At 53.9% G+C, this 20638-nt stretch overlaps 1 protein-coding gene across 5 annotated transcripts in view; it reads left to right on the top strand.

Annotated features, from left to right (window-relative positions):
* The first annotated feature begins 14348 nt into the window (after window positions 1-14348).
* Window positions 14349-20638, top strand: part of GSG1L (GSG1 like) — a 215670-nt gene continuing 209380 nt past the window's right edge. Inside the window, exon 1 of one of the 5 annotated variants that reach the window (XM_082429403.1) lies at window positions 14349-18673. In XM_082429403.1, coding sequence (XP_082285529.1) covers window positions 18328-18673 — 346 coding nt within the window. In that variant the 5' untranslated portion in view covers window positions 14349-18327. The remainder of the gene's footprint in view (window positions 18674-20638) is intronic. The other 4 variants (XM_082429404.1, XM_082429406.1, XM_082429405.1 and 1 more) reach the window with 4 other exon arrangements.

Below are 20638 nucleotides of genomic sequence, written 5' to 3'. Positions count from 1 at the left end.
TTTAGGTCTGTGTGGTTCCAGAGCCTGTGTTCTTTCTGCTATGCCCGTGCTCACGGAGGAGCCAGCCTCTGCTCAGCCTCACTGGGGAAATGGCATGCTGAGGGGCCTTGGAAGCTTCTGTGCTCCTGTCAGTCATTCCTAAGCTCATTTCCTCCCTGCCTCCCTCCCTCCCTGCCTCCCTCCCTCCCCTCCTCTTTCTTTCTCTCTCCCTTCCTTCCTTTCTCTTTCTTCCTCTCTTTTTCTTTCTCTCCTTTTTCTTTTTTCTTTCTTTCTCTCTCTCTTTTTTTAAAAAATATTTATTTATTTATTTGGCTGCATCAGGTCTTAGTTGTGGCACGTGGGACCTTCGTTGTGGCCTGTGGGATCTTTAGTTGCGGCATGTGGGTTCTAGTTCCCTGACCAGGGATCAAACCCGGGCCCCCTGCATTGGGAGCGTGGAGTCTTAGCCACTGGACCACCAGGGAAGTCCCCTAAGCTCTTATTCTGCTGAGCCAAGGAGACAGGACATTTGTCACTGTCACCCTTGAACCTGAAGGACATTGAGGCCCAGAGGGGTTATGTGGCTTGCCTGAGGTCACACAGCTTGTAAGTGGCAGGGTGGGGAAACCAGGTCTACGGGATTCCAAATTCTGTTCCCTGCCAGAGGTGCTGTGGCTGCTGTGCCTGGAGTCGGATTTGTTCTTCCTGAGAGGAAGTGCTTGTGGATGGAGCTGCTGGAGGAGTCCCAGAGCCAGAGCCTGAGCTGGCTGTGGGGACAGTGGGAAGCCGAGAGCCAGGAGTCTGGGTCCCTGGGGGCCCAGATTGACCGGGTCTGCCGGGTCCCGTCCCTTTCTGTTTTTGGAGCCTGGGCATGTGAGGAGCAGGACTGCTTCCTGACGCACAGTATGCTCCATACAGTTGGTTCTGCTTCCCCTGGTGGCTTTGAGAGCTCTTTGCAGAATCCAGTTTGTATAGATGACCCAGGTGGAGTGCACTTCTGGGAGACCCTGGGCACTCCGGTCCATCCCTGAGCACAAGGCTCCTTGGGGTTTCTCTGTGCACAGGGGCTGTGGAGCCAAAGGCCAGCTGTGTAGGTTTCCCTTAATAGAACGATGCGGGTCTGACCCGCCCTCAGCTCAAAGGTGTGTATCACTTACGCATCACTCAGCTGTTCAGTCTGCCAGTCATCACCAGACATTCACTGAGGGTTTATACTGTGACCAGTACTGGGTCGAGGACTAGGCCTGACGCGTGGATAGCCATGGGTCCTGCCCTCAAGAAAGTGGTCCATGTCCTTTATATCATCATAATTACTTACGAGAGAGAGAGAGAGTGTGTGTGTGTTTGTGTACAATGCATGTGTGGGGTGACGGACAAAATATACTCTGTGCTCTGACCTGACTCAGAGGTACACAAAACGTACCTGTTTCTAGAAATCATCTCATTTTACACTGCAAAACTGGTGGCCGGAAAAATGTATTTTTTAAAAATTTGCCCATTAAACCGAAATCATTCTCTCCAGATTTAAAACAGGCTCTTCTGGATAAAATATTCCATTAAAGTTCAAACTTCAGACAAGTTTTGTGAGAATTTCAAAAGGCACCTCTTCCTCCAAATAGGTGCAGCTCTGCACCAGGAGAGTGGAGTGTAAGCAAGATTTCACCCCACACTTGCTCCCTCAGCCAGGCCTTCTTGGATGGTGAACAACCTGCACAGCTGTCCATGGCAGACTTGTCAAACTCCCCACTGAAAGTGTCTTGTCTCAAGAGGTCTCCTTTCCCCCTCATCCCTCTTCTTTCCAAGATGGCTTTTGGGGGGAGGCAGACATCTTTATGGGGTTGGGGGAGGGACATCCAGGTCCTGTTTTGGACTTTGGATCCTCAGACTAAAAGGGCACTATTAGATGATCCTGGTCCCCTCAGGACTGAATATCTGAAACCGACTCAATCCTGTGTCTGAAGCTAAGTGTGTCTGTGTGCCATACCCTTGCCTGTGACATCTGACCTTTACCATCCCCACCAGGACACAGCAGGTTGTCACCGACGCCTGAAGTCTCCGCCTTCCCGTCAGCAGAGTAGAAAATCAGAGTGAGTGGACTTGAGGACTCGATGCTGTTTGGTGCCACCGCAGTTAGGTGGGTGGTGGAGCAGCTCCTGCCTTTCCGACCCTCCCAGGCCGGGGGGGTGGCCTGTTGCCCTGGGGCAGGCCTCAGGCCCCTGTTCTTGAGCCTCAGCTTTCCTCCCCGACGCCGGGGACGCCGGGGACCGGGCTCGGGTGACTCGGCCGCCTCCCTCCGGTCCACCCGGGCCCTGCGGGTTAGGGCTTCCCCTCCCACCTTCAGCCACCCCCGGGGCCCAGCTCCCACCACTCTTCCAGACAACTCTGGAGAGGCCATGGCCGTAGAAAAGGGAGTTGGCAACAAGAAGTGAGGTCAGAGGGGGCAGAGCCGGAGTTCTGGCACAGATGGGCATCAGTCCTGCTGGTCAGTCTTGGGCAACAGGCTGGCCGCTGCCCACACGAAGCCTCGACCCATGTGGCCCCTGAGGGGTCGGCTGCTCACTGGCAGGTCTTCAGCAGTTTGCACGTGGTGACAGATGACGGTCCCCATCCCCATCCTCACGCTCCGTCTTCTCTCCGGCCCCTCTGCCCACCAATCCAGCCTCCCAGGGGCAGAGTTTGGGGTCAGCCCTGGCCTTGCATTCTGAGGGGGCAAAGCAGGGAGAACCAAAAGTATTCGCTTCCCTAGGTAGGGGGCGCTTCATGGCCACATGCAAACAGCCTCACCTTTCAGTGCAGACCGGCAGGACTTGGTGAGAACAGGCTGCCCGGGGAACCCTTAATCAGGCTTGGAGCTCCACTATGAGGAGCTAAACTCCAACCGCTGGTCACTCCTACCCCCCGCCTCTAAAATCTCGATGTCCCCCACCACGCTCTGCCTCCTACTCCAGGAAGCTACTTGACTCTCTCCCAAATTGGAATCCTAGGTCGGCGCATGTGATGGCAACAGGGAGACTGGGACAGGGAGGCTGGGACGTGTGTATTGCCTTCTGTGCCGGGAGATGGACTCATACTGCGAGAATTTCCCCCAGATACAAAGGCTATTTAAAAGATGGTGGGCAGCTGCGTGTGTGACCTATGCCCACTAGATGGCGACACAGGCATTTCTGGATCCATAGGACCCCTCCAGCTAGACCCACTCCACAGACCCTCCCCTCAGGTATGACAGTGTGAGGGGCTGGCCTGGGGACCCCGTCCTCGGTCTTCCCCTCCCACCCCCGCAGTCCCAGGCCCTCTGGAGGTGCCAACGCACCCAGAGAGGTGGGTGCCTGGGAGCTTGGTGGAGCTCAGAGTCTGTCTGTTCTTGTCGAGATCCTGAGAGTCAGGTTCGGACAGATCTGGGTTCAAGTTCACATGCTACTGCTTCCTAGATGGAGGGCCAGACCCTAAACACTGGAAAAAGTGTAGTGCCAACACCCCACCCCCAACCCCAAAGTAATTAAAAATAAAAACAATACTAAGTCAATTATACCTCAATAAAACTGAGGGAAAAATGAAAAAAAAACAACAACCCCACAATACTAAGTCATAGAATTAGATTTAATATTGTGAAGTGATGCTACACTTGTCTGTGGGCTGATTTCTCTCTCTTGTGCTTCCACGCACAAGTCAGTCAGCCCAGCTGTGTGACCTCAGGCAAGTCACTTAGGCTCTCTGGTCCTCAGTCCTCAGCTGTAAAGGGGAGTTAGTATGAGTTCCTCCCAGGGTTGTTGAAGGACCACATGAGCTGATGGATGTAGAGTATTCAGCTTCAAGCCTGGGTTGCAGTAGTTGTAGTAGAACAGTGGTCCTTTGGGTTGTTACTGATACAGGCTCCTCTGGGCCGTTGGGGTGTGTAACCCATAGCGCAGAAGGCCTGGCTTTGGCTGGTCAGCAGCGGTCGGGGTGATTGGGGGTTCAGCTGATACTTGATTGGAAAAGATGGAGACAGCTTGAGCAAAGTGTCAGACACACGGGCCAGGTGTAGACATGAAGCAGGTGTCAGGAGAGAAGATGGTCCCGGGCTGGGCATCCCCCCAGGTCCCTCATGCACTCCTCATGCCCCTGGAGAGGTGCATGGTTAGCCTCACTTTCGAGGCAGAAGCTCAGATGCTCAGAGACACAGCAGGTGGGGCTGTGAGCCCAGGTGTGGTGGCAGCTTGCTGGTCAGCCCTCTCCTGCCACATGTGACGCAGATGGGGCTCTTCCTGAGCACACCTCGCCCGCAGTGCTGGCCCTGGGGTCCAGGGATTGTCTGGGCAGGTCCAGGGGGGCTGGTGGAAAGTGAGGCTTTCCCAGGCTGTCTGTTGCCTCCAGATGCTCTGCCCTGTTCTGCATGGCTGCCACCCTGGGGACACAGCCTGTGACTTTGACACACACATGCACATCCACACATACCGTCTGGGAGAGCAGGAATTATCTGAGGAGGCAGAGAGCACATGACCTCCCCAGGAGGTATTGACATGGCCTCCCTGGTCACGGCCAAGTTCAATGCCCGTGTTTTATAGCTTGGGAGCCCGAGGCCAGAGTGGGGAACGAGCCAGATATGAGAGCCAGGGTCGAGCCAGGATTAGAACCTAGGATCCCAGCTCGCAGCTCAACTCTCTCCACAGCACCCCTGGGCACCCCTGGGAGGGGTCACCATGGTAACAGGGGGCGTCAGGCGGCCCAGGTCATTGGGAGGAATAGGCCAGGGAGCTATCATTTCTTGAGAACCTACTAAGTGACTGGTTTATTGGGGCATTTAACTCATTGGAGTGTAAACATGAAATGGTTTCATTTCTTAAAAAATAAGGAGACAGCATAGCTACAAGCCTCGGAATTTCAACTGCCAGGGATCAAATCCTGGCTTGTGCCTCTTGCTGTGTGACCCTGGGCAAGTTTCTGAGCCTCTCTGCCGCAGCCTCCTCATCTTTGAAATGAAGGTAATAATAATATAATGATTAATATAATAACAGTATTATAGGGCTGTTGTGAAGGTTAAGAGAGTTACTAAATCTAAATAAAGCACTATGGGGCTTCCCTGGTGGCGCAGTGGTTAAGAATATGCCTGCCAATGCAGGGGACATGGGTTTGATCCCTGGTCCGGGAAGATCCCACATGCCGGAGCAACTAAGCCCGTGCGCCACAACTACTGAAGCCTACGCGCCTAGACCCCGTGCTCCGCAACAAGAGAAGCCACCGCAATGAGAAGCCCGCGCACCGCAACAAAGAGTAGCTCCCGCTCGCCGCAACTAGAGAAACCCTGCGCGCAGCAACGAAGATCCTACGCAGCCAAAAATAAATAAAATAATATAAGTAAATAAATAAATATTTAAAATAAATAAAGCACTAGAACGCTGGCTGGTACACAAGAAGTGGTGTATATGTTAGCTGCTAGCATTGTTATTATTATTGTACTTACTGTATTTTTATTATTCACATAATTGCCCTCAACTATACCCCGTCCCTCAGTGCCACGTTGGCCTGATTCCGCAGCTTCTGGTCCCTTTCTGTGGGAACCGTCTCATTTCCGTCGTAGGCTCAGGCCTGCATGTTTCCAAATCTCAGTCTTCAGTTCAACTCAGAGCTCCGCCCCTCCCCTCGACCCTGCAAACTGCCTGCAGAGGGGTCCCACATACGTCACGGAGCGGAAGCCAGCCTCACCTGGACCCCACCATGGTTCAGTCCCCACCATGGAGTCAGCCGGGCGTCCACACCATGTCTCAGTTCTGTGGTCCCAGGAGTGGTCCTGAGACCTCCTTTCCTCCTCTAATCTGCTGGGGATAAAGAGAGTCCTTTCCCACCCTTCTGAGGGCCACAGAGAAGAAACGCGATTTCCCCTGGTCTCCTGAGGCGCACACCACCACAGGCCCTTCAAGTGGAGATCATCTGTGGGCCAGGAGATCATCTGTGGGCCCCCTACAGGGGGCCTCTCACCTTCAGAAGTCTCTGGGCCAGAAATGCCACCGATGCCAGGTTCCCAAGTGCATCCCCAAACTCCAGGAGCCAAACCCTGTGCAGTGGAGCCCTAGGGGCCCCAGTTCTTCACCCCTCCTATGCCTGCCCTTTGTCTGTGGCTTCCAGCTCCTCCCACTACAGAGGAGTGTAACTTGGGTTTGTCCATGGACTTTCCTTGGCCAGTAAGGTAAAGTAAAAGTGTAACCAAGCAGGACCTATGAGGCCTTCCTAGAATAGACCCCTACCCATGTCCTCTGTCTGCCTTTTGTCTGTAGAAAAACTTTAGTCAAAGAATAAATTTAATCAGAGAAGTGAGAAAATGCAGAAAGAAAGGGAAACGGTCAAGCAAGACAATATAATAATACTTTAGCCATTAAACAAAGTCAAGGACTTTTAGTTCTTCCTCAGGGACTATAGATAATATTCTGAGCCACGTCCTTTGAGCTGTTTTACAGATACTAGAAGTCCCACCAGGTGGGAGAAGTTAACTGTATGCTGTCCACAAGCGCGTAGACCCCAGACCAGTTGGAACCAGAAGGTTGATGATGCTGACTCCCGATTACCTCACCGCCAACCAATCAGAAGAACGTCCACGAGCTGACCACACCCTGCTCCTCGAACACTATAAGACTCCTCACTGGGCTTCCCTGGTGGCGCAGTGGTTGAGAATCTGCCTGCCAATGCAGGGAACACGGGTTCGAGCCCTGGTCTGGGAAGATCCCACATGCCGTGGAGCAACTGGGCCCGTGAGCCACAATTACTGAGCCTGCGCGTCTGGAGCCTGTGCTCCGCAACAAGAGAGGCCGCGACGGTGAGAGGCCCGCGCACCGCGATGAAGAGTGGCCCCCGCTTGCCACAACTAGAGAAAGCCCTCGCACAGAAACGAAGGCCCAACACAGCCATAAATAAATAAATAAATAAATAAAAATTAAAACAAACAAACAAAAAAACTCCTCACTACCCACTCCGGGGTGGGGCACACAGTTTTGAGGGCATTAGCCTGCTGGTGGCCTCCTTTGCCTGGCACAGCAGTAAAGCTATTCTTTTCTACTTCACCCAAAACTCTGTCTCCGCGCTTCTATTCGGCACTGGTGAACAGAGGCCGAATTCCGGCAAAAAAAGTGACAGCATGTCAGTTCTGACCTAGACCTTCAGAGGCCTCATGCTCACTTCCTTGTACCTCTACTATTGTCATGAAAAGAGTAGGCCTGGACCACCCTCCTGATCCCAAGAGGAGGATGAAGGACCCACGGGGAGGAGCCGAGGCCAGCCCAGGTCACCAACACGAGTCAGCTGCAGCTACCTGAGCGAGCCTGCCAAGCTCGGCAGAGCTGCCCTGCAGAGCCCAGCCTCGGTTACCCCCAGACAGGCGAGCAGGCCGAGCTGAGATGAGCAGACCCCAGCCAACCCTCTGACATGAGAGTGAGTTCGGCTGAGATCGTGGAGCTGCCCAGATGACCCAGCTGAGACCAGCTGACCCCAGCTAGCCCCTGGACATGTGAGTAGGCCCAATGGAGATCAGCAGAGCTGTCCTAGCCAGCTCATTCTAGATCATCCAACCCCGGTCACTGCAGATTCCTGAGCTAAATACATGTGTGTTGTTGATGCCACTGAGGTTTTGTGGCTCTTTGTTACACAGTGTTATCTTGGCCTTTAGTTAATGGCTACACACCCCCACCTTCTGCCCCACAATGGAGAAGGGCTGAAAATAAGGATTCATTACGCACTTCCGTGGGCCCCGAGGAAGCTCTCTGCCCATGCTTCTCTCCTGTAGGGGCACCAGTGTGGGCCTGTGGAGCCTCTACCTCTGCCAGCATCCAGCTGACAAACAAGATGCCTTTCCTTAAAGGCATCCCCAGTCTGTCTATACAATTCTCACAGAGCCTCCTTCTATTTAGAACGTGGGATCCTTGGCAGCTTTGGTCCTTGGCTTCGGACCTTAGCTGCTAAGCACGGACAAAACAGGAAAAAAAGTCTCATTGGGTGGCCTGTTACCTGCATATTATCTGAATTAACGTCCGCAGCACCAGTGAGACTGCCGCCGCTTTACAGATGAGGAAATGGAGGTCAGTATGGTAAATGTAAATCCACCAGAAACTGGAAGAGGCAAGGAAGGATCCTCCCCTGGAGCCCCCGGAGGGAGCGTGGCCCTGCCGACACCTTGAGTTCAGAGAGAATACATTTCTGTTGTTTTAAGCCGCCCAGTCCGTGGTACTTTGTTATGCAGCGCCAGGCAGCGGAAATAGTTCTGCAGCGCCAATACCCAGAACAGGGCCTGGAATGTAGCAGAGCAGGGGGCAGCAGGCTTTCCCTGGAAAGGGCCAGAGAGCAAACATTTGAAGCTCTGTGGGCTGTGGGCCTTACGTCTCTGTTGCGACAGCCCAACGCTGCCCTGGAGCCTGCAAGCAGCCACAGATAACACGGAAATGAATGGGCATGGCTACTTTCCAATCAAACATTGTTTGCGGACACTGAAATTTGAATTTCATATAATTTGCGTGTGTCACAAAATATGATTCTTATTTTGATTTTGTTTCGACCATTAAAAAATGTAAAAACTGTTCTTAGCTTGTGGGCAGAATGCAACAGGTGGAGGGCTGGATTTGGCCCATGCGCCTTGGTCTGCTGCTTCCTGTAGCAGATGCTTGATGGGGATTTGTTGAAGGATTGGAACATCAGAGACGGCAGCTGGATGCTCTAGTCAAGTAGCCCAGAGACCAAGATGAAACCATTTGCAGACTAAGCGCCTGGAGGATTAAAACAGACTTGGATTCTGGGGCCCTGCAAACTGCTGAAAGCAGAGGCCTCACCCCAGGATCTTCAGCCACAGGGAGGAACGAGGACGTCTGAGGGCTGATTCGGTCACTCAGATGCCTGGCTAGGGAGGTGGTTCCCAAGTCCTCAGTGCTGGTTGGTGCCCTGGTGGCTGGAGCGATGGAGGATGCAGAAGGAGGCAATGACGGCTCCCTACAAAGATCAGATGTTGAGCTGTGGGTTTAGTGACAGTGGATCCCGGGATAACGATCCGGTGGAGCTCTGAGGACAGTGGAACAAAAATTCTAACCCAGTGGTGGCAAACTCCATTGCCTGCTGGGATTAGGCCAGGGATAGGAATGAGCAAAGTAGATCTGATGTAAGACAATAGGGAGTGGTGGGGACTGTGGCAAAGTGGGGAGACTGTCTCCTATCTAAAACAGTTACTCAGTTCCAGTCAGTTCTGCCAGCTGGGAATGCAGGCCCAGTGCTAGCAGACTTTTAGATTGTCCCTAAGAAGTTGGAGAATCCAATTATTTGTATTCGATCTCTTGATTTAAAACCTTGGCTCACATTAAAAAAAAAAAAATGTCATACCAGGAGTTTTCCACAGGTTAAGTGGACACTGTCGTACCCATCTTACTTTCAGAGGGGCTAAGTTGCTTGACCAGCAACACACATCTATGAGATGGCCAATCTGGATGTGGGTGACATAATAGTCTTCCAAGTGGGGGCTTTGTGTGGCCCCATTCCCTGAGCAGAGTGGTCCAGAGGGCCCAGGGGGTCTCTCCAGCTAGGAGGTCTGGGTCCCTGATGCCTTCAGTCAGAGGGGGAAGGAGGGGGGTGTTCAGGTTCCTGGAATGACATAGCCACACTTGACCCTCCTTCTGGGTTGATGGAGAAGTGGTTAACAGATTGTGTGGTAAAGGTAAGAGGCTCCAGAATATATGTCTTGATCAGAAACCCGAGGAAGATAAGGCAGTGCGAGTACAGGCAAGATTCACCCTTTTTCAGTGAGTTCTGTGCCCCTCACCTCCCATCAGAGTGTGGGTGTCCCTTGAGGGCTGTGCCGAAACCACAGGCCTGGACTCAAATCTGCTAGAAGCTCATGGTGTCTCCTGGGTGGTGGGGGAAGCTCTGATTCCCAAGTTTGAGGGTCCCCATGTTCTCACAGTGGCCCCATCAACAGTCTCCCCTTTGCCATTATCGTCTGTCAGAGTCACAACAACAACGATGTCCTAAACATGCTGTCCAGTTGGCTTCTCACGGTTTTGCCACGTCCGTGCCATAGTTTCTCCATCTGTCAAAAAGGTCTAGAATCGTACCTGCCTCACAGGGTTGTTCGTGGATATAGTAAGTTAATCCGTCTGAGCCCGCTTACATAGTGCCTGACCCAGAGTCCCTATTCTCTATCATCGTATTTATGATTTATATTATTACTACTAAGAACAAGACCTTTGCATATAAGACTCTTCAGTGATACTTTGTTACGAGATGGGGAGGGACCCTGAGTGTGACTTCAAACAGCTGCTGAGCCTGGAGATGAGGCTCATGTATTTAAAGACAAGCGCCCACATTCGCTGACCTCTTCTGGGGTGACACGTGACTGTCGACTATTTATCCCCCTGAAAACAAAGCACCTAATCTGCTCCTCTAAGAGGAAGGTAATTTTTAAACAATGGGAGAGAATGTAACTGCTTTTTTACATCTTTGGAAAGAGAATTTTGAAAGCAGATGTTTGGAAATGTTTCCATTGTTATGAGCTTGTATTGCCAAAAAACAAGGAAAGTATGTTCCCCTTAGAAACTCTCCACGTCTGCACACTTTAAGAACTTGAAAACGGAAGATTCCAACCAATTTCAAAAAGCTTCCAAAAAGAAAACTTTCAGGGGGTTTTGAATCCGTTTGTTAAAAATACATGAATACTAATCTTCTGATTTGTTTGCCGGACTTAGTGATGGATATCTAGAAAGATGAATGTAGATTAGCCAGATTTCACCAGAAACGGTTCCCTATTTTGAGAATGGGACTAAAATATGAATATTAGTATTTAGAAAGCACAGCCCATGAGGTGCTTCTTTCATTTGGATTTAGAAATCTTTGTATAAATCCAAATGAAAGCGCTGTTTTCAGCTCTAACAGCCAAATCAAGTATGGAAATAACTACATAGAACCAGACTCCTGAATCACAACAGCACAGAGTGTTAACCCATGCTTTTCAAAAAATTTAAGCAAGCATATGCAGTTGCATTGCTAGCTGTAAAAATATATTATTAAGAATGTTTAAAGGAAGGCCAAAAGGTCTATTATACTGTTAGTAAATAAAATAAAAACATTTAAAAGCCGTGTTTATTTAATCTTTATGTCCTCCTTTAAATTTTTTTAGTTTTTATATATGCTTTATACTGCTGGTAATATATTTGTAATTTATAAACTTTTACACCCAGTTGGAGACCTCTGCTCTCAATCACCTAATCGAGTCCCAGGTGTCCCTCAGGTGGCTGTGGAGGCAATTTTAGCTTCTTGGTGGAGGGTGGATGCGGAGAGAGGGGGCTTTCTTCCTGGTCCAGGGAAGCAGAGCCTGCTGCCCCATTCTCAGCCTCTAGGGGGCAGAGGAGGGAAGCAAAAAACAACTTGACTCAGAAAGCCCAAGAAGGGCTGGTTTCAGGAGACACCTTAGAATGTCTGTTTTCTCCCCAGCCTTCCTCACTGTCCCTCCTCAAGACTGGAGTAAAACAAACCAGCTACAGCCCCTGAGGACTGAGAAAAATCCCACTGAGTGCTGGAAACAAGGAGGGGAGTCAGTGGGCTATGGGGCTTTCACCTGGACACTTGATTTACCTGAAGATGACAGTCAGCCAGGCCCTGGACTCCGGCCCCTGCCCTGCTACCTCTTGAGCCTCAGTTTCTCCAGCTGAGATTAAGAATTCCATAAGGGTTCAGTTACATCCCTTTGGCCAAAGTGCCTGACATGCCCTCGGTCCTAAATAAACGTTCCCACGCTCTTTCTCATGATTCATTCATGCTCCATCCCCCTGAGATCGTCCCTGGCCTGTCATCCAGAGGACATCACTGCTGATGGTGGGGACCAGTGTGAGGGCCTCCTGTCCTCCTCCCACTTCTCTCCAGGACTGGCTCACTTCCCTCCTGCCCCGGACGTCAGAGCTAAGGTTGATTTGTTGGTCACCCTATGGCTGTGGTTTCTGAACACATTTTTGAGCAGACGTCCTGCGGTGCACGTGTGCCCTAGCCTTGTTCTCTGTGAATGTGGCCAGATAACAAGCCCAGGCTTCCGTCTCATCACCAGAGCAGGTGTGGACCACAGCATGAGCCTCCTGACACATCTCCAGGACTCCTTACCTCCCAGCCACCCACCCTGCCGGCCCCCTGGGCAACCTTCCAGAAACACAGCCCTGGGTGTGTCATGCTCTAGGCTCCACAGTCATCACTGGATCCTCATCGCTGATGGGGTAAGATCTTAGCTCCTGGGCTGATGTTCAAGGCCGTGGGATAGGAGCTCTCCCCAACCCCCTGCACTCCAAGCCTCTTCTCTCTCCATGCCTCAGTTTCCTCATCTGTCAAATGGAGGCAACTAGCCTCGTGAGGGTTGAGAGTGACAGGGGATGGAAGTCTCCTCCTGTGGTGAGGACGCTCAGCACGTATTGATGTCCCCTTCCCCTCCCCATTTACAGATGAGAAAACTGAGGCTCTGAGGGGTAGGGGTGGCCTAGATGTGGCAGAGCCAGGATTAAAATTCAGACCTTCCACCCTCGATCCGGGACATCTGCTAACACATCCCAGCTCAACCGTCCCTCCTCAGTGAGGCCCCTGGTTGCTGTCTCCTGCATCCTGTTTTACCATCTGCAATTATTGAATGTATGAGCGGTTTCCTTGCTCATTATTGTCTCCTTTTCTAGAACATAGCCCCATGAAGATACGGACCTGGTTGGTCTTGTTCATTGAAAGCCTAGCACAGAGCCAGGGCCTGTTAAATTCTTCTTGAATAGTTGTTGGAAGAGTTAAGACAGTTTCAAAGAAACTCCAATTGATCACTTGCTAATGAAGTGGGTTCCTTTCTCCTCCAGAGACCCCACACCTTGGGACTTCTTTGATTGCACAGAGCTCCAGGGTCCCTTCCTCCCCTGGGAACACTGGCCCCAAGCAGCAGGCAGCCTAATAAACACACCAGCAGCCCGAGGCTTTCACAGAAGCCCTGGAGAGGCATCTGAACCAGGGAGTAAAATGTGTATTAGGCTTAGATACCTTGGGAGTCAATGTTTAAAAAACCTCACCAGTAATTGGAAATTGGCTAATCCGTTGCTATAATTAGGAGGGCCTGGAGGCCAAAGATGCTCTGGTTTCCCAAGCTTTATTTTGAAGGCTTAGAAAACAGGAAGTGACTGGGCTTCCCTGATGCCGCAGTGGTTAAGAATCCGCCTGCCAATGCAGGGGACACGGGTTCGAGCCGTGGTCCGGAAAGATCCCACATGCCGCAGAGCAACTAAGCCCATGTGCCACAACTACTGAGCCTGCGCTCTAGAGCCCACGAGCCACAGCTACTGAAGCCCGCGTACCTAGAGCCCGTGCTCCACGACAAGAGAAGCCACCGCCATGACAAGCCCGTGCACCGCAACAAAGAGTAGCCCCTGCTCACCACAACTAGAGAAAGCCCGCACGCAGCAGCGAAGACCCAGCACAGCCAAAAATAAAAACAAATAAATAAATTTAGAAAATAAGAAAAAGAAAACAGGAAGTGACTTAGGAGGTCCAGAGCTGGTGAGAGTGTTGGCAGCAGCCGACTCTAAGTGGAAAGTGAGATGCATTTGGGTCGTGTCCCTTCAAAGCATATTCATGGTTCCTGAAAAGTATGAATTTCCTTATTAACAGCAACAGTTTTTCTGGTAAATTTTGTTGAGTATAAACAAGGGCACAGTTCCCAACTGTATGGCTCAATGAGTTTTCATAAAGTGCACACACCTATGTGACCGGCCCCCAGAAGCCCCACCCCCAGGGGCCCCTTTCAGTCACGGAGACTGTAACCATCACCCTGACTTTCAGCACCACAGACGTGCTAAGTGAGACGTGCTAAGTGGTGTTATCAAAAATGTTTGCGGCCTTGCTTCCAGGTTCTCAAATTTGAATGCCCCCAGGGGCTCCCCACATGTATCCCTAACGATGGAAGGGCCCAGTGGGACTGTGGTCCCTTGTGATCTGCTTTACTGGGAACTTTGGCAATGGTTGCCTGGCAAAAATGCAGGCCCAGTGTCGGCAGGTAACTTGATCTTGCCAGAGAAGCTGGAAGTCTAGATTTTTGTGTGAAATCATGATTACTGAATGTTGGCAACTCATGAAAATTTAGCACCCTGTGGAGGCCAGTTCCAACCAGGCCAAACAAAACACGCTCATGGGCCAAACTTGGCCTGCAGGCTGCTGGTGGGGGTGACCTTGAGGGACCCCCAGGCCCGTGGGGGAGATGAGCGTGAACACAGACATCACAGCTCAGAGGAGGGGTGATGAAGGGCCAGACGGAGGAGGACAGAGTCAAGGAAGGCTCTGCGGTGCGTGGAGCGACGTGTGACCAGCACTTTGAAGGACGCACAGGATCAGATCATCCAGGCAGAGGGAGGGGGAGGGAGGGAGGTGCGCAAGGCGTGGGGGCCTGTCCCAGCCCACGGTGATCAGGAAGCGGAAGGTGACTTGGTGTGTCGGTGGCATGGGAGGGGCTGAGATGTGCGCAGGGCCAGCCGTACAGGACCTGGAAAGGACTGGACTTTCCAGGACTTTCTAGGACTGGGGCATCTAGACTTTGTCCTGGGGCCGGCAGAGGGCAGTACTTGGAGGAGGTTAAGCAGAGGCATTGGGGGAATTCCCTGGTGGTCCAGTGGTTAGAACTCGGTGCTTTCACTGCAGTGGCCGGGGTTCAATCCCTGGTCGGGTATCTTGGGAGACAGGAGGCCTTGGCCTCTGACAGTGTCTGAAGAGGAGGGGACAGGGGCTTGGGCCCACCTTTCTGGCCTCCTAAACAAGCTCCCTCCCACCCCAGCCCCACCCCAGACAAAGACCCTCCTCGACCAAGCCTTAGTCGGGCTCCTCTGAGCCCTCTTCTCAACTAGGCCCTGACCGTGGGCTCTGTCCTTGGCCAGCTTACTCCAATTTTAGCAAGAATCCCTCATCCTTGAAACCCAATCAAGTTCCTCATTCCCCACTCCAGACAGCTTATCCTCCTGGGCCGCCTTCAGCAGGAATCCTGTCAAGTCACTTTAGCCAGAATCCCCCCAGCCCTGAGGTTTCCTCCGTCCACTGACCTCCCCCCCACCGCCCCCCCCCCCCCGCTCCTTGGCTATAAATCCCCTCTTGTCCCTGTGTTCAGAGTTCAGCCCAATCTCTCTCTCCTGTGGCAAAGCTCCTTTTGCAGTGGTCCCTGAATAAAGGCTGCCTTACTGTCTTAACAAGTGTCATGAATAATTTTTCTTTAACACCTGTCCACACCCAAGGCAACTGTATCATTATTTGAGGATAAAAATACGTATCCTATCCAAGGGGCTCGCTCATGAGTTTGGATTCGGTTCCGGAAGGGTGTGTAGACACATGCAGTGGCTCCCTCTGGTGGCACAATCTCCACCGCCTCGTCCTTATCTTCACTTTGAGTACGAAGTCCAGGGCAACATCAGTCAGAACTTTGGAGCTTCCCCGCGCCCCACCCCCACCTGCTCTGGCTCAGCACAGGGCAGCTCTGTCCTTGCAGGAGCTCCTGCCAAACACCTCAAAGGCGTCTTACACATCCCACCTCAGATCCTGCTGGATCTGCTTTTGAAAACTGACACAGATGCAGAACCTCGCTGCAACCACCCTGGTCTGAGCCGCTGGCATTACTTGCACAGATTCACTCACTAGCCCCCAGCTGGTCTCTGTTTCCCCCTTCTTAATCCAGCATCTAGAGTGGTCCTGTTACACTCCAAGTCAGATATGTCTCTCCTCTACTCAGAACCTCCCCAGGCTCCCACCCAACTCAGAGTAAATGCCGGAGACCTTGTAACTCCACACACCATGACCTGTCCCCTCCCCCCATCACCTCTCTACTCTCCCTGCTCACTCATCTCCAGCCACACTGCTTTCTCAGTTATCCCCTACCTCAGGGCCTTTGCACTGGCTGCTCCCTCTTCCTGGAACCTCCTTTCCTGGGATATCTCCGTGGCCTGCTCCCACCCTCCTTCAAGCCTTTGTTCCAATGTCAACTTCCCCGTGAGATCTCCTTGAAGCCCTGATTTAAAATCACAATCTGCTGCCCTCACTTCTGTCCTCCTCCCTGCTTTATTGTTCTCCCTGGCTCTTAACACCTGCCGACTCTACAACGGACTTATTAATGCTGTTCATGCTCTTTTCTCCTTGGTGCTGAGCATCCGGTGGGCACTCAGAGAGTGGAAGAGTGTCTTAGATGGAAATTTCAAACCCCTCTGTGCTTCCTCTGGGTATTTCTTAAGAGAGTGTGGTCCCTGAGACATATGTCACTTGGGCTCTCCTGGCTTTGAATGCCCAGGGCAGGGTTCCCAGCCTGTAGGTCCCTGAGTGCTACACACATGCACATGAACCACCGTCTCAAGCCAACATCTGAGGGACTGGTTTTCAAATGTGTACAGATACTCCTCCGATGAATACTGCACGGCCGTTTAAAAGTGTCACTGAATTCTTTTTAGCTGTTTGGCCATGATGTATTTTCTCTCTCAACCAATACCCTCAATACTGAATGGAGGTCCTCCTCAAAATAGTTGGGAACACCTTGCCTAGGGCCAGAAAAGGGATCTAATAAACAAGTCTGGAGACCCTTGGCCATCTTTCATATGGGTTCCTGCCAGGAACGTTGCCCACAATTATTCTCACCTACCCCCAGGCAAAGTAGCAGCAGCTGCCAGGGAGCACAGGCTCACCCACTAGAGTAAGGCAATTCATAATCCGTTAACCTTGAATTCTGCACGCCCTGCCACTCTACGAGCAGGGGGTTGTTGGAGAAGTTCTCAGCTTGGGCAGAATTCAGATGAGCTCTTGTAATCGACATGAAATTAACTGTTGCACATCCTGGGCATCCGGGCACCCTGTGCTTTGCAGTGTGACGGGGCTTCAGGGGACATGGTTATTTTAGAGCAGAGGTGGGGATGGAGCGTTCATAGTTGGGCAATCCCACCTTGCACAAGAGATCCTGAAAAGGTCTGTGCGAATTTAGTCCTCTGATCTTGGTTCAGATGTTAATAATAATAATAATGGCCAGCGTTTATTGAGCACCTACTATGTGCCACGTGCTTTTTGCAGGTGTGATCTCATTATGACAGCCCAATATTCCTCCTCCCTTTTATAGATATGGAACTGAGACTCAGAGAGGTTTAGTACAATAACTTGTTCAAAGCCCACAGCTGGTTAAGCCCCAGGGTTGCCTGACCCCAAAGTCAGTATTCTTGACCTTTCTGTTCCCACCCCCCACCTTGGAGATTCTGGGCTGGCAGCCTCTGTAGGGCACCCCTGCCTGATAACTGCAACAACTTTGTGTCTGGTGTGGTACCTCCTTGGGTCATACTGCTAAGGATCTCAGGTGGGTGGGGATGCCTGCATGGGGAAGTCCCATTCGTCATATCCAACACTTGGCATCCTGTGTGGCACACTTCTTTGCCACCCTTCGTGCTGTACCATGCCATGATAAGGAGCCCGGGTGACTGCAGCTTCATCCTGCCAGGGGAGCCTGTCCTGTTGGTTCACACAGCCCCAATCTCCCTGGGAGACCCCCAGGGGAAGCACAAGCCCTTTAGACTCTACAACCCCGCATTTCTGGTGAGGTACCCCTCCTGACAGGTCCTGCAACTCCAGGATCAGTAATGAGGCATCCTTCTCAGTGGGCCCTGCTGCTTCTTGGGTGTGGGAAGCCCAAAAAACTCAACTCTGCAGCTCAGACTCTTTGGGGCTCCTTCTTGGGGCTCCCTACCGCGCCTCCGGGGGAGGGTGCTGCTGGCCCATGTTCCTCGTGGGGAGCCCCAGCAGGCTCTGCCCTTCTCTCCAGAGGGCGGGACTTCTCTGGCTCTTGCGTGAGATGACCCCTCCCGGCTGGTTTTGTTGCCTCACGTCCCCGGTGGGAAGCCTCTTTCTCCGAGAGCGCCTCCTGGCACTTTCTTTGCTTCTCAGGCTCTCCACTCGGGTGCGGGTCTCTTTAGGGGGCGCCCTTCTCTGCTGGGCCCCCGCCAGCGCCCGGCGTGGGGCGCCCCCTCTCCCAGTGAGGGCGGGAGCCGGAACAGTGTCGCCGGCCGCCTGCAGGTGTCTCCCCACGGAGGGGCGCGCGTCCCTGCGCCGTGGCCGCTGCCAGGCGCCAGCGGCTCCTCGCCGAGGTGCACTCGCGCTCCGGGCTCCGGGCGCGCAGGAGCCGCTCCGCCGCCGCCCGCCCCCCGCGCCCCCCGCGCCCCCCGCGCGCCGCGCCCCCACCCCGGGGGCGGGGGCATGGGCCAGCGCCGCGTCCGCCGCCGCCCATCGCAGGCGCCCGAGCCCCGGGGCGCGGCGGGCAGCGGCCGCTGACGCGGGGCGCCGGCTGCCAACTTCGCGCGCGGAGCTCCCCGGCGGCGCGGTCCCGGCGGCGCGGGCGGCATGAAGACGAACCGCCGCGGCCGAGCGCTCCTGGCCGTGGCCCTGAACCTGCTGGCGCTGCTCTTCGCCACCACCGCCTTCCTCACCACTCACTGGTGCCAGGGCACGCAGCGGGTGCCCAAGCCGGTCTGCGGCCAGGGCGGGAGCGCCAACTGCCCCAACTCGGGCGCCAACGCCACGGCCAACGGCACCGCCGCCCCCGCCGCCGCCGCCGCTGCCGCCGCCGCGGGGAACGGCCCCCCTGGCGTCGCGCTCTACAGCTGGGAGACGGGCGACGACCGCTTCCTCTTCAGGAATTTCCACACCGGCATCTGGTACTCGTGCGAGGAGGAGCTCGGCGGGCTCGGTGAGTGAGCGGCGGCGCCCCGGGGCTCCGCTCCCGGCTTCCCCGGGCCGCGCGGCCCCGGCGCCCCAGACCCAAACCCGCGCTCCCTCCTCGCGCCCGGGCCGGGGACCCGCGCCACCGCCAGGACGCCGTGCCCCGCGCTCCGCAGGCTCGGCCGAACGTTCGGGGGCGGGGAGCGCGGTGGGCAGGTCCGGGGGTGTCGAATGATGGCGTTCGGGACGCTCCGCCGTTTCAAGGTTCGGGCAGAGCTCGTGCCCCTTCCGAGCACCAGGCGCCTGTGGGGACGTCGCCGCGCCTTGGAGAGGCGAGTCTCCCGGCACCCACCCCGTTCCTTTCCGAGCCAGAACTCATCTCCATGCTCGCCCCTTCCCCCTCTTCCTTTCGCGGGGCACTGGCTACTCCCATCCATCCCTTCCCGCCTGGGGTGGCGGTGGTGTTGGCGCAGGGACTGTTGTGTCAGCCGCCCCTTCCACCGCAGGTCCACAGAGCCAGAAGCCGAGGCGCTCGTTCTTCCACCCCCATCCCCGGCCCGCACTAAAGCGCTCCCGGACCGGGTTTGGGCAGCACGGGAGTGAGGAGTGGGGGCAGTCCGGTGGGTTCCCGGCAGGGAGCCCTTCGTGTCCCGGCCCCCGCCCGGGAGAATATGCGGCGGGAGGGAGAGGAGGCCGGCGGGAAAGCGGGACAGCTCGGCGAGGCTCGGATCAGAATTGGGGCGCGGGGTGGGGGAGACTCTTCAGAAGGCAGATCAAACTGTTCCCTCGGCCTCGCACCCTTTCGTGGACCCGCCGCCGGAGGCAGCCAGGGCCGGAGTAAGTGTCCCCGAGGCAGGCACTGAGGCTAGGGCAGGGCTCAGGGGAAGGCTGCCTGGCAGTGGTTGTACCACATGCTGGGGATGCTGGTCCACACCACCCGGTACCTCGCAGACCATGTTGCTCCGAGTCCAAGTCTGGGGACCCTCTTGAGTTGACCTCTTTGCCCAAGGTTAAAACTCCCCGTGCCTGCCTAGCTCTTTGATGTCAGCGTGGGCTATGTGTGTAGTCTCATGTAGACAGGAGTGGGCCACAACTGCTAGTTTGCCCTGAATACGGCGTTGGCCTGACTGGTTTAAAGGACAGAGGGAGGAAGGTGTGAAATAAACCCGGGGAGGCTGCTGCCTCTGCCTGGAATGCCCTTCCCCACATCTTCCCTGGCTGGCTCCTCCTCAGCTCCAATGCGACTTCCTGACCCACCTTCCCAGGCCGGGTGCCTTGGAGAGAAGACCTCCCTATCCCTCTTTGGAGGCAGGGTCTCCCCATCTTTGTATCTCATCACCATTTTTATCTCCCCCATCACACTTGGCACACACCTGAAGTTTTCTGGGGGCATGCCTTCGGTCACCAGCTTCTTGTCCCCCCTACCCATAGGATGTCACTCCACGAGGGCAGGGCCCCAGCCGTCTTGTTCATTGCCATGGCCAGTCTCTGGGTGCTGTCTAGTGCATAGAAGGTCTTCAACACCTATTTGCAGGATAAATGTTGGATGAGGCTTAGGGACCATGAACCGGAGGTTTCCCGGAGTGCTCCCTGCTCTGTCTTGCCTGTAGGGGTGCCCCACTGAACTTTTCTGGGACCACCTGCTTGATGCTGGCTGTTTGCCAAAGACACTCCGAATAGGGTCCCACCCCTGATCAGTTTCACCCCATCAGACTCACTTCTGGTGTGAACTCAGGACTTGAATTTTTACTCTGGGATGTAATAATAATAATAATTTAATGATTTAATAATAATTAACCTTAAAAGACATCTTGGCTAAAATCCCCTGCTTTCCGCTCAGCCCAATCCTCTCCCATGGAGGCCTCGGAATGCCTCGTCCTGGGAAATATCTGCACCGTTTGGGGTAGAGGTCCCCCCACCTCACCTCCGCCTCTCACCAAGTTTCTCCTTTGTGTAAAAACGCAGACTCCCTGCCCTTTCCTTTATGTACACA

Source organism: Balaenoptera physalus, assembly GCF_965194825.1.
Source record: "Balaenoptera physalus genome assembly, chromosome: 16".
Classification (NCBI taxonomy): domain Eukaryota; kingdom Metazoa; phylum Chordata; class Mammalia; order Artiodactyla; family Balaenopteridae; genus Balaenoptera; species Balaenoptera physalus.
The sequence above is the reverse complement of the archived record's forward strand: the minus strand, read 5'-3'. Positions and strand labels throughout refer to the sequence as shown.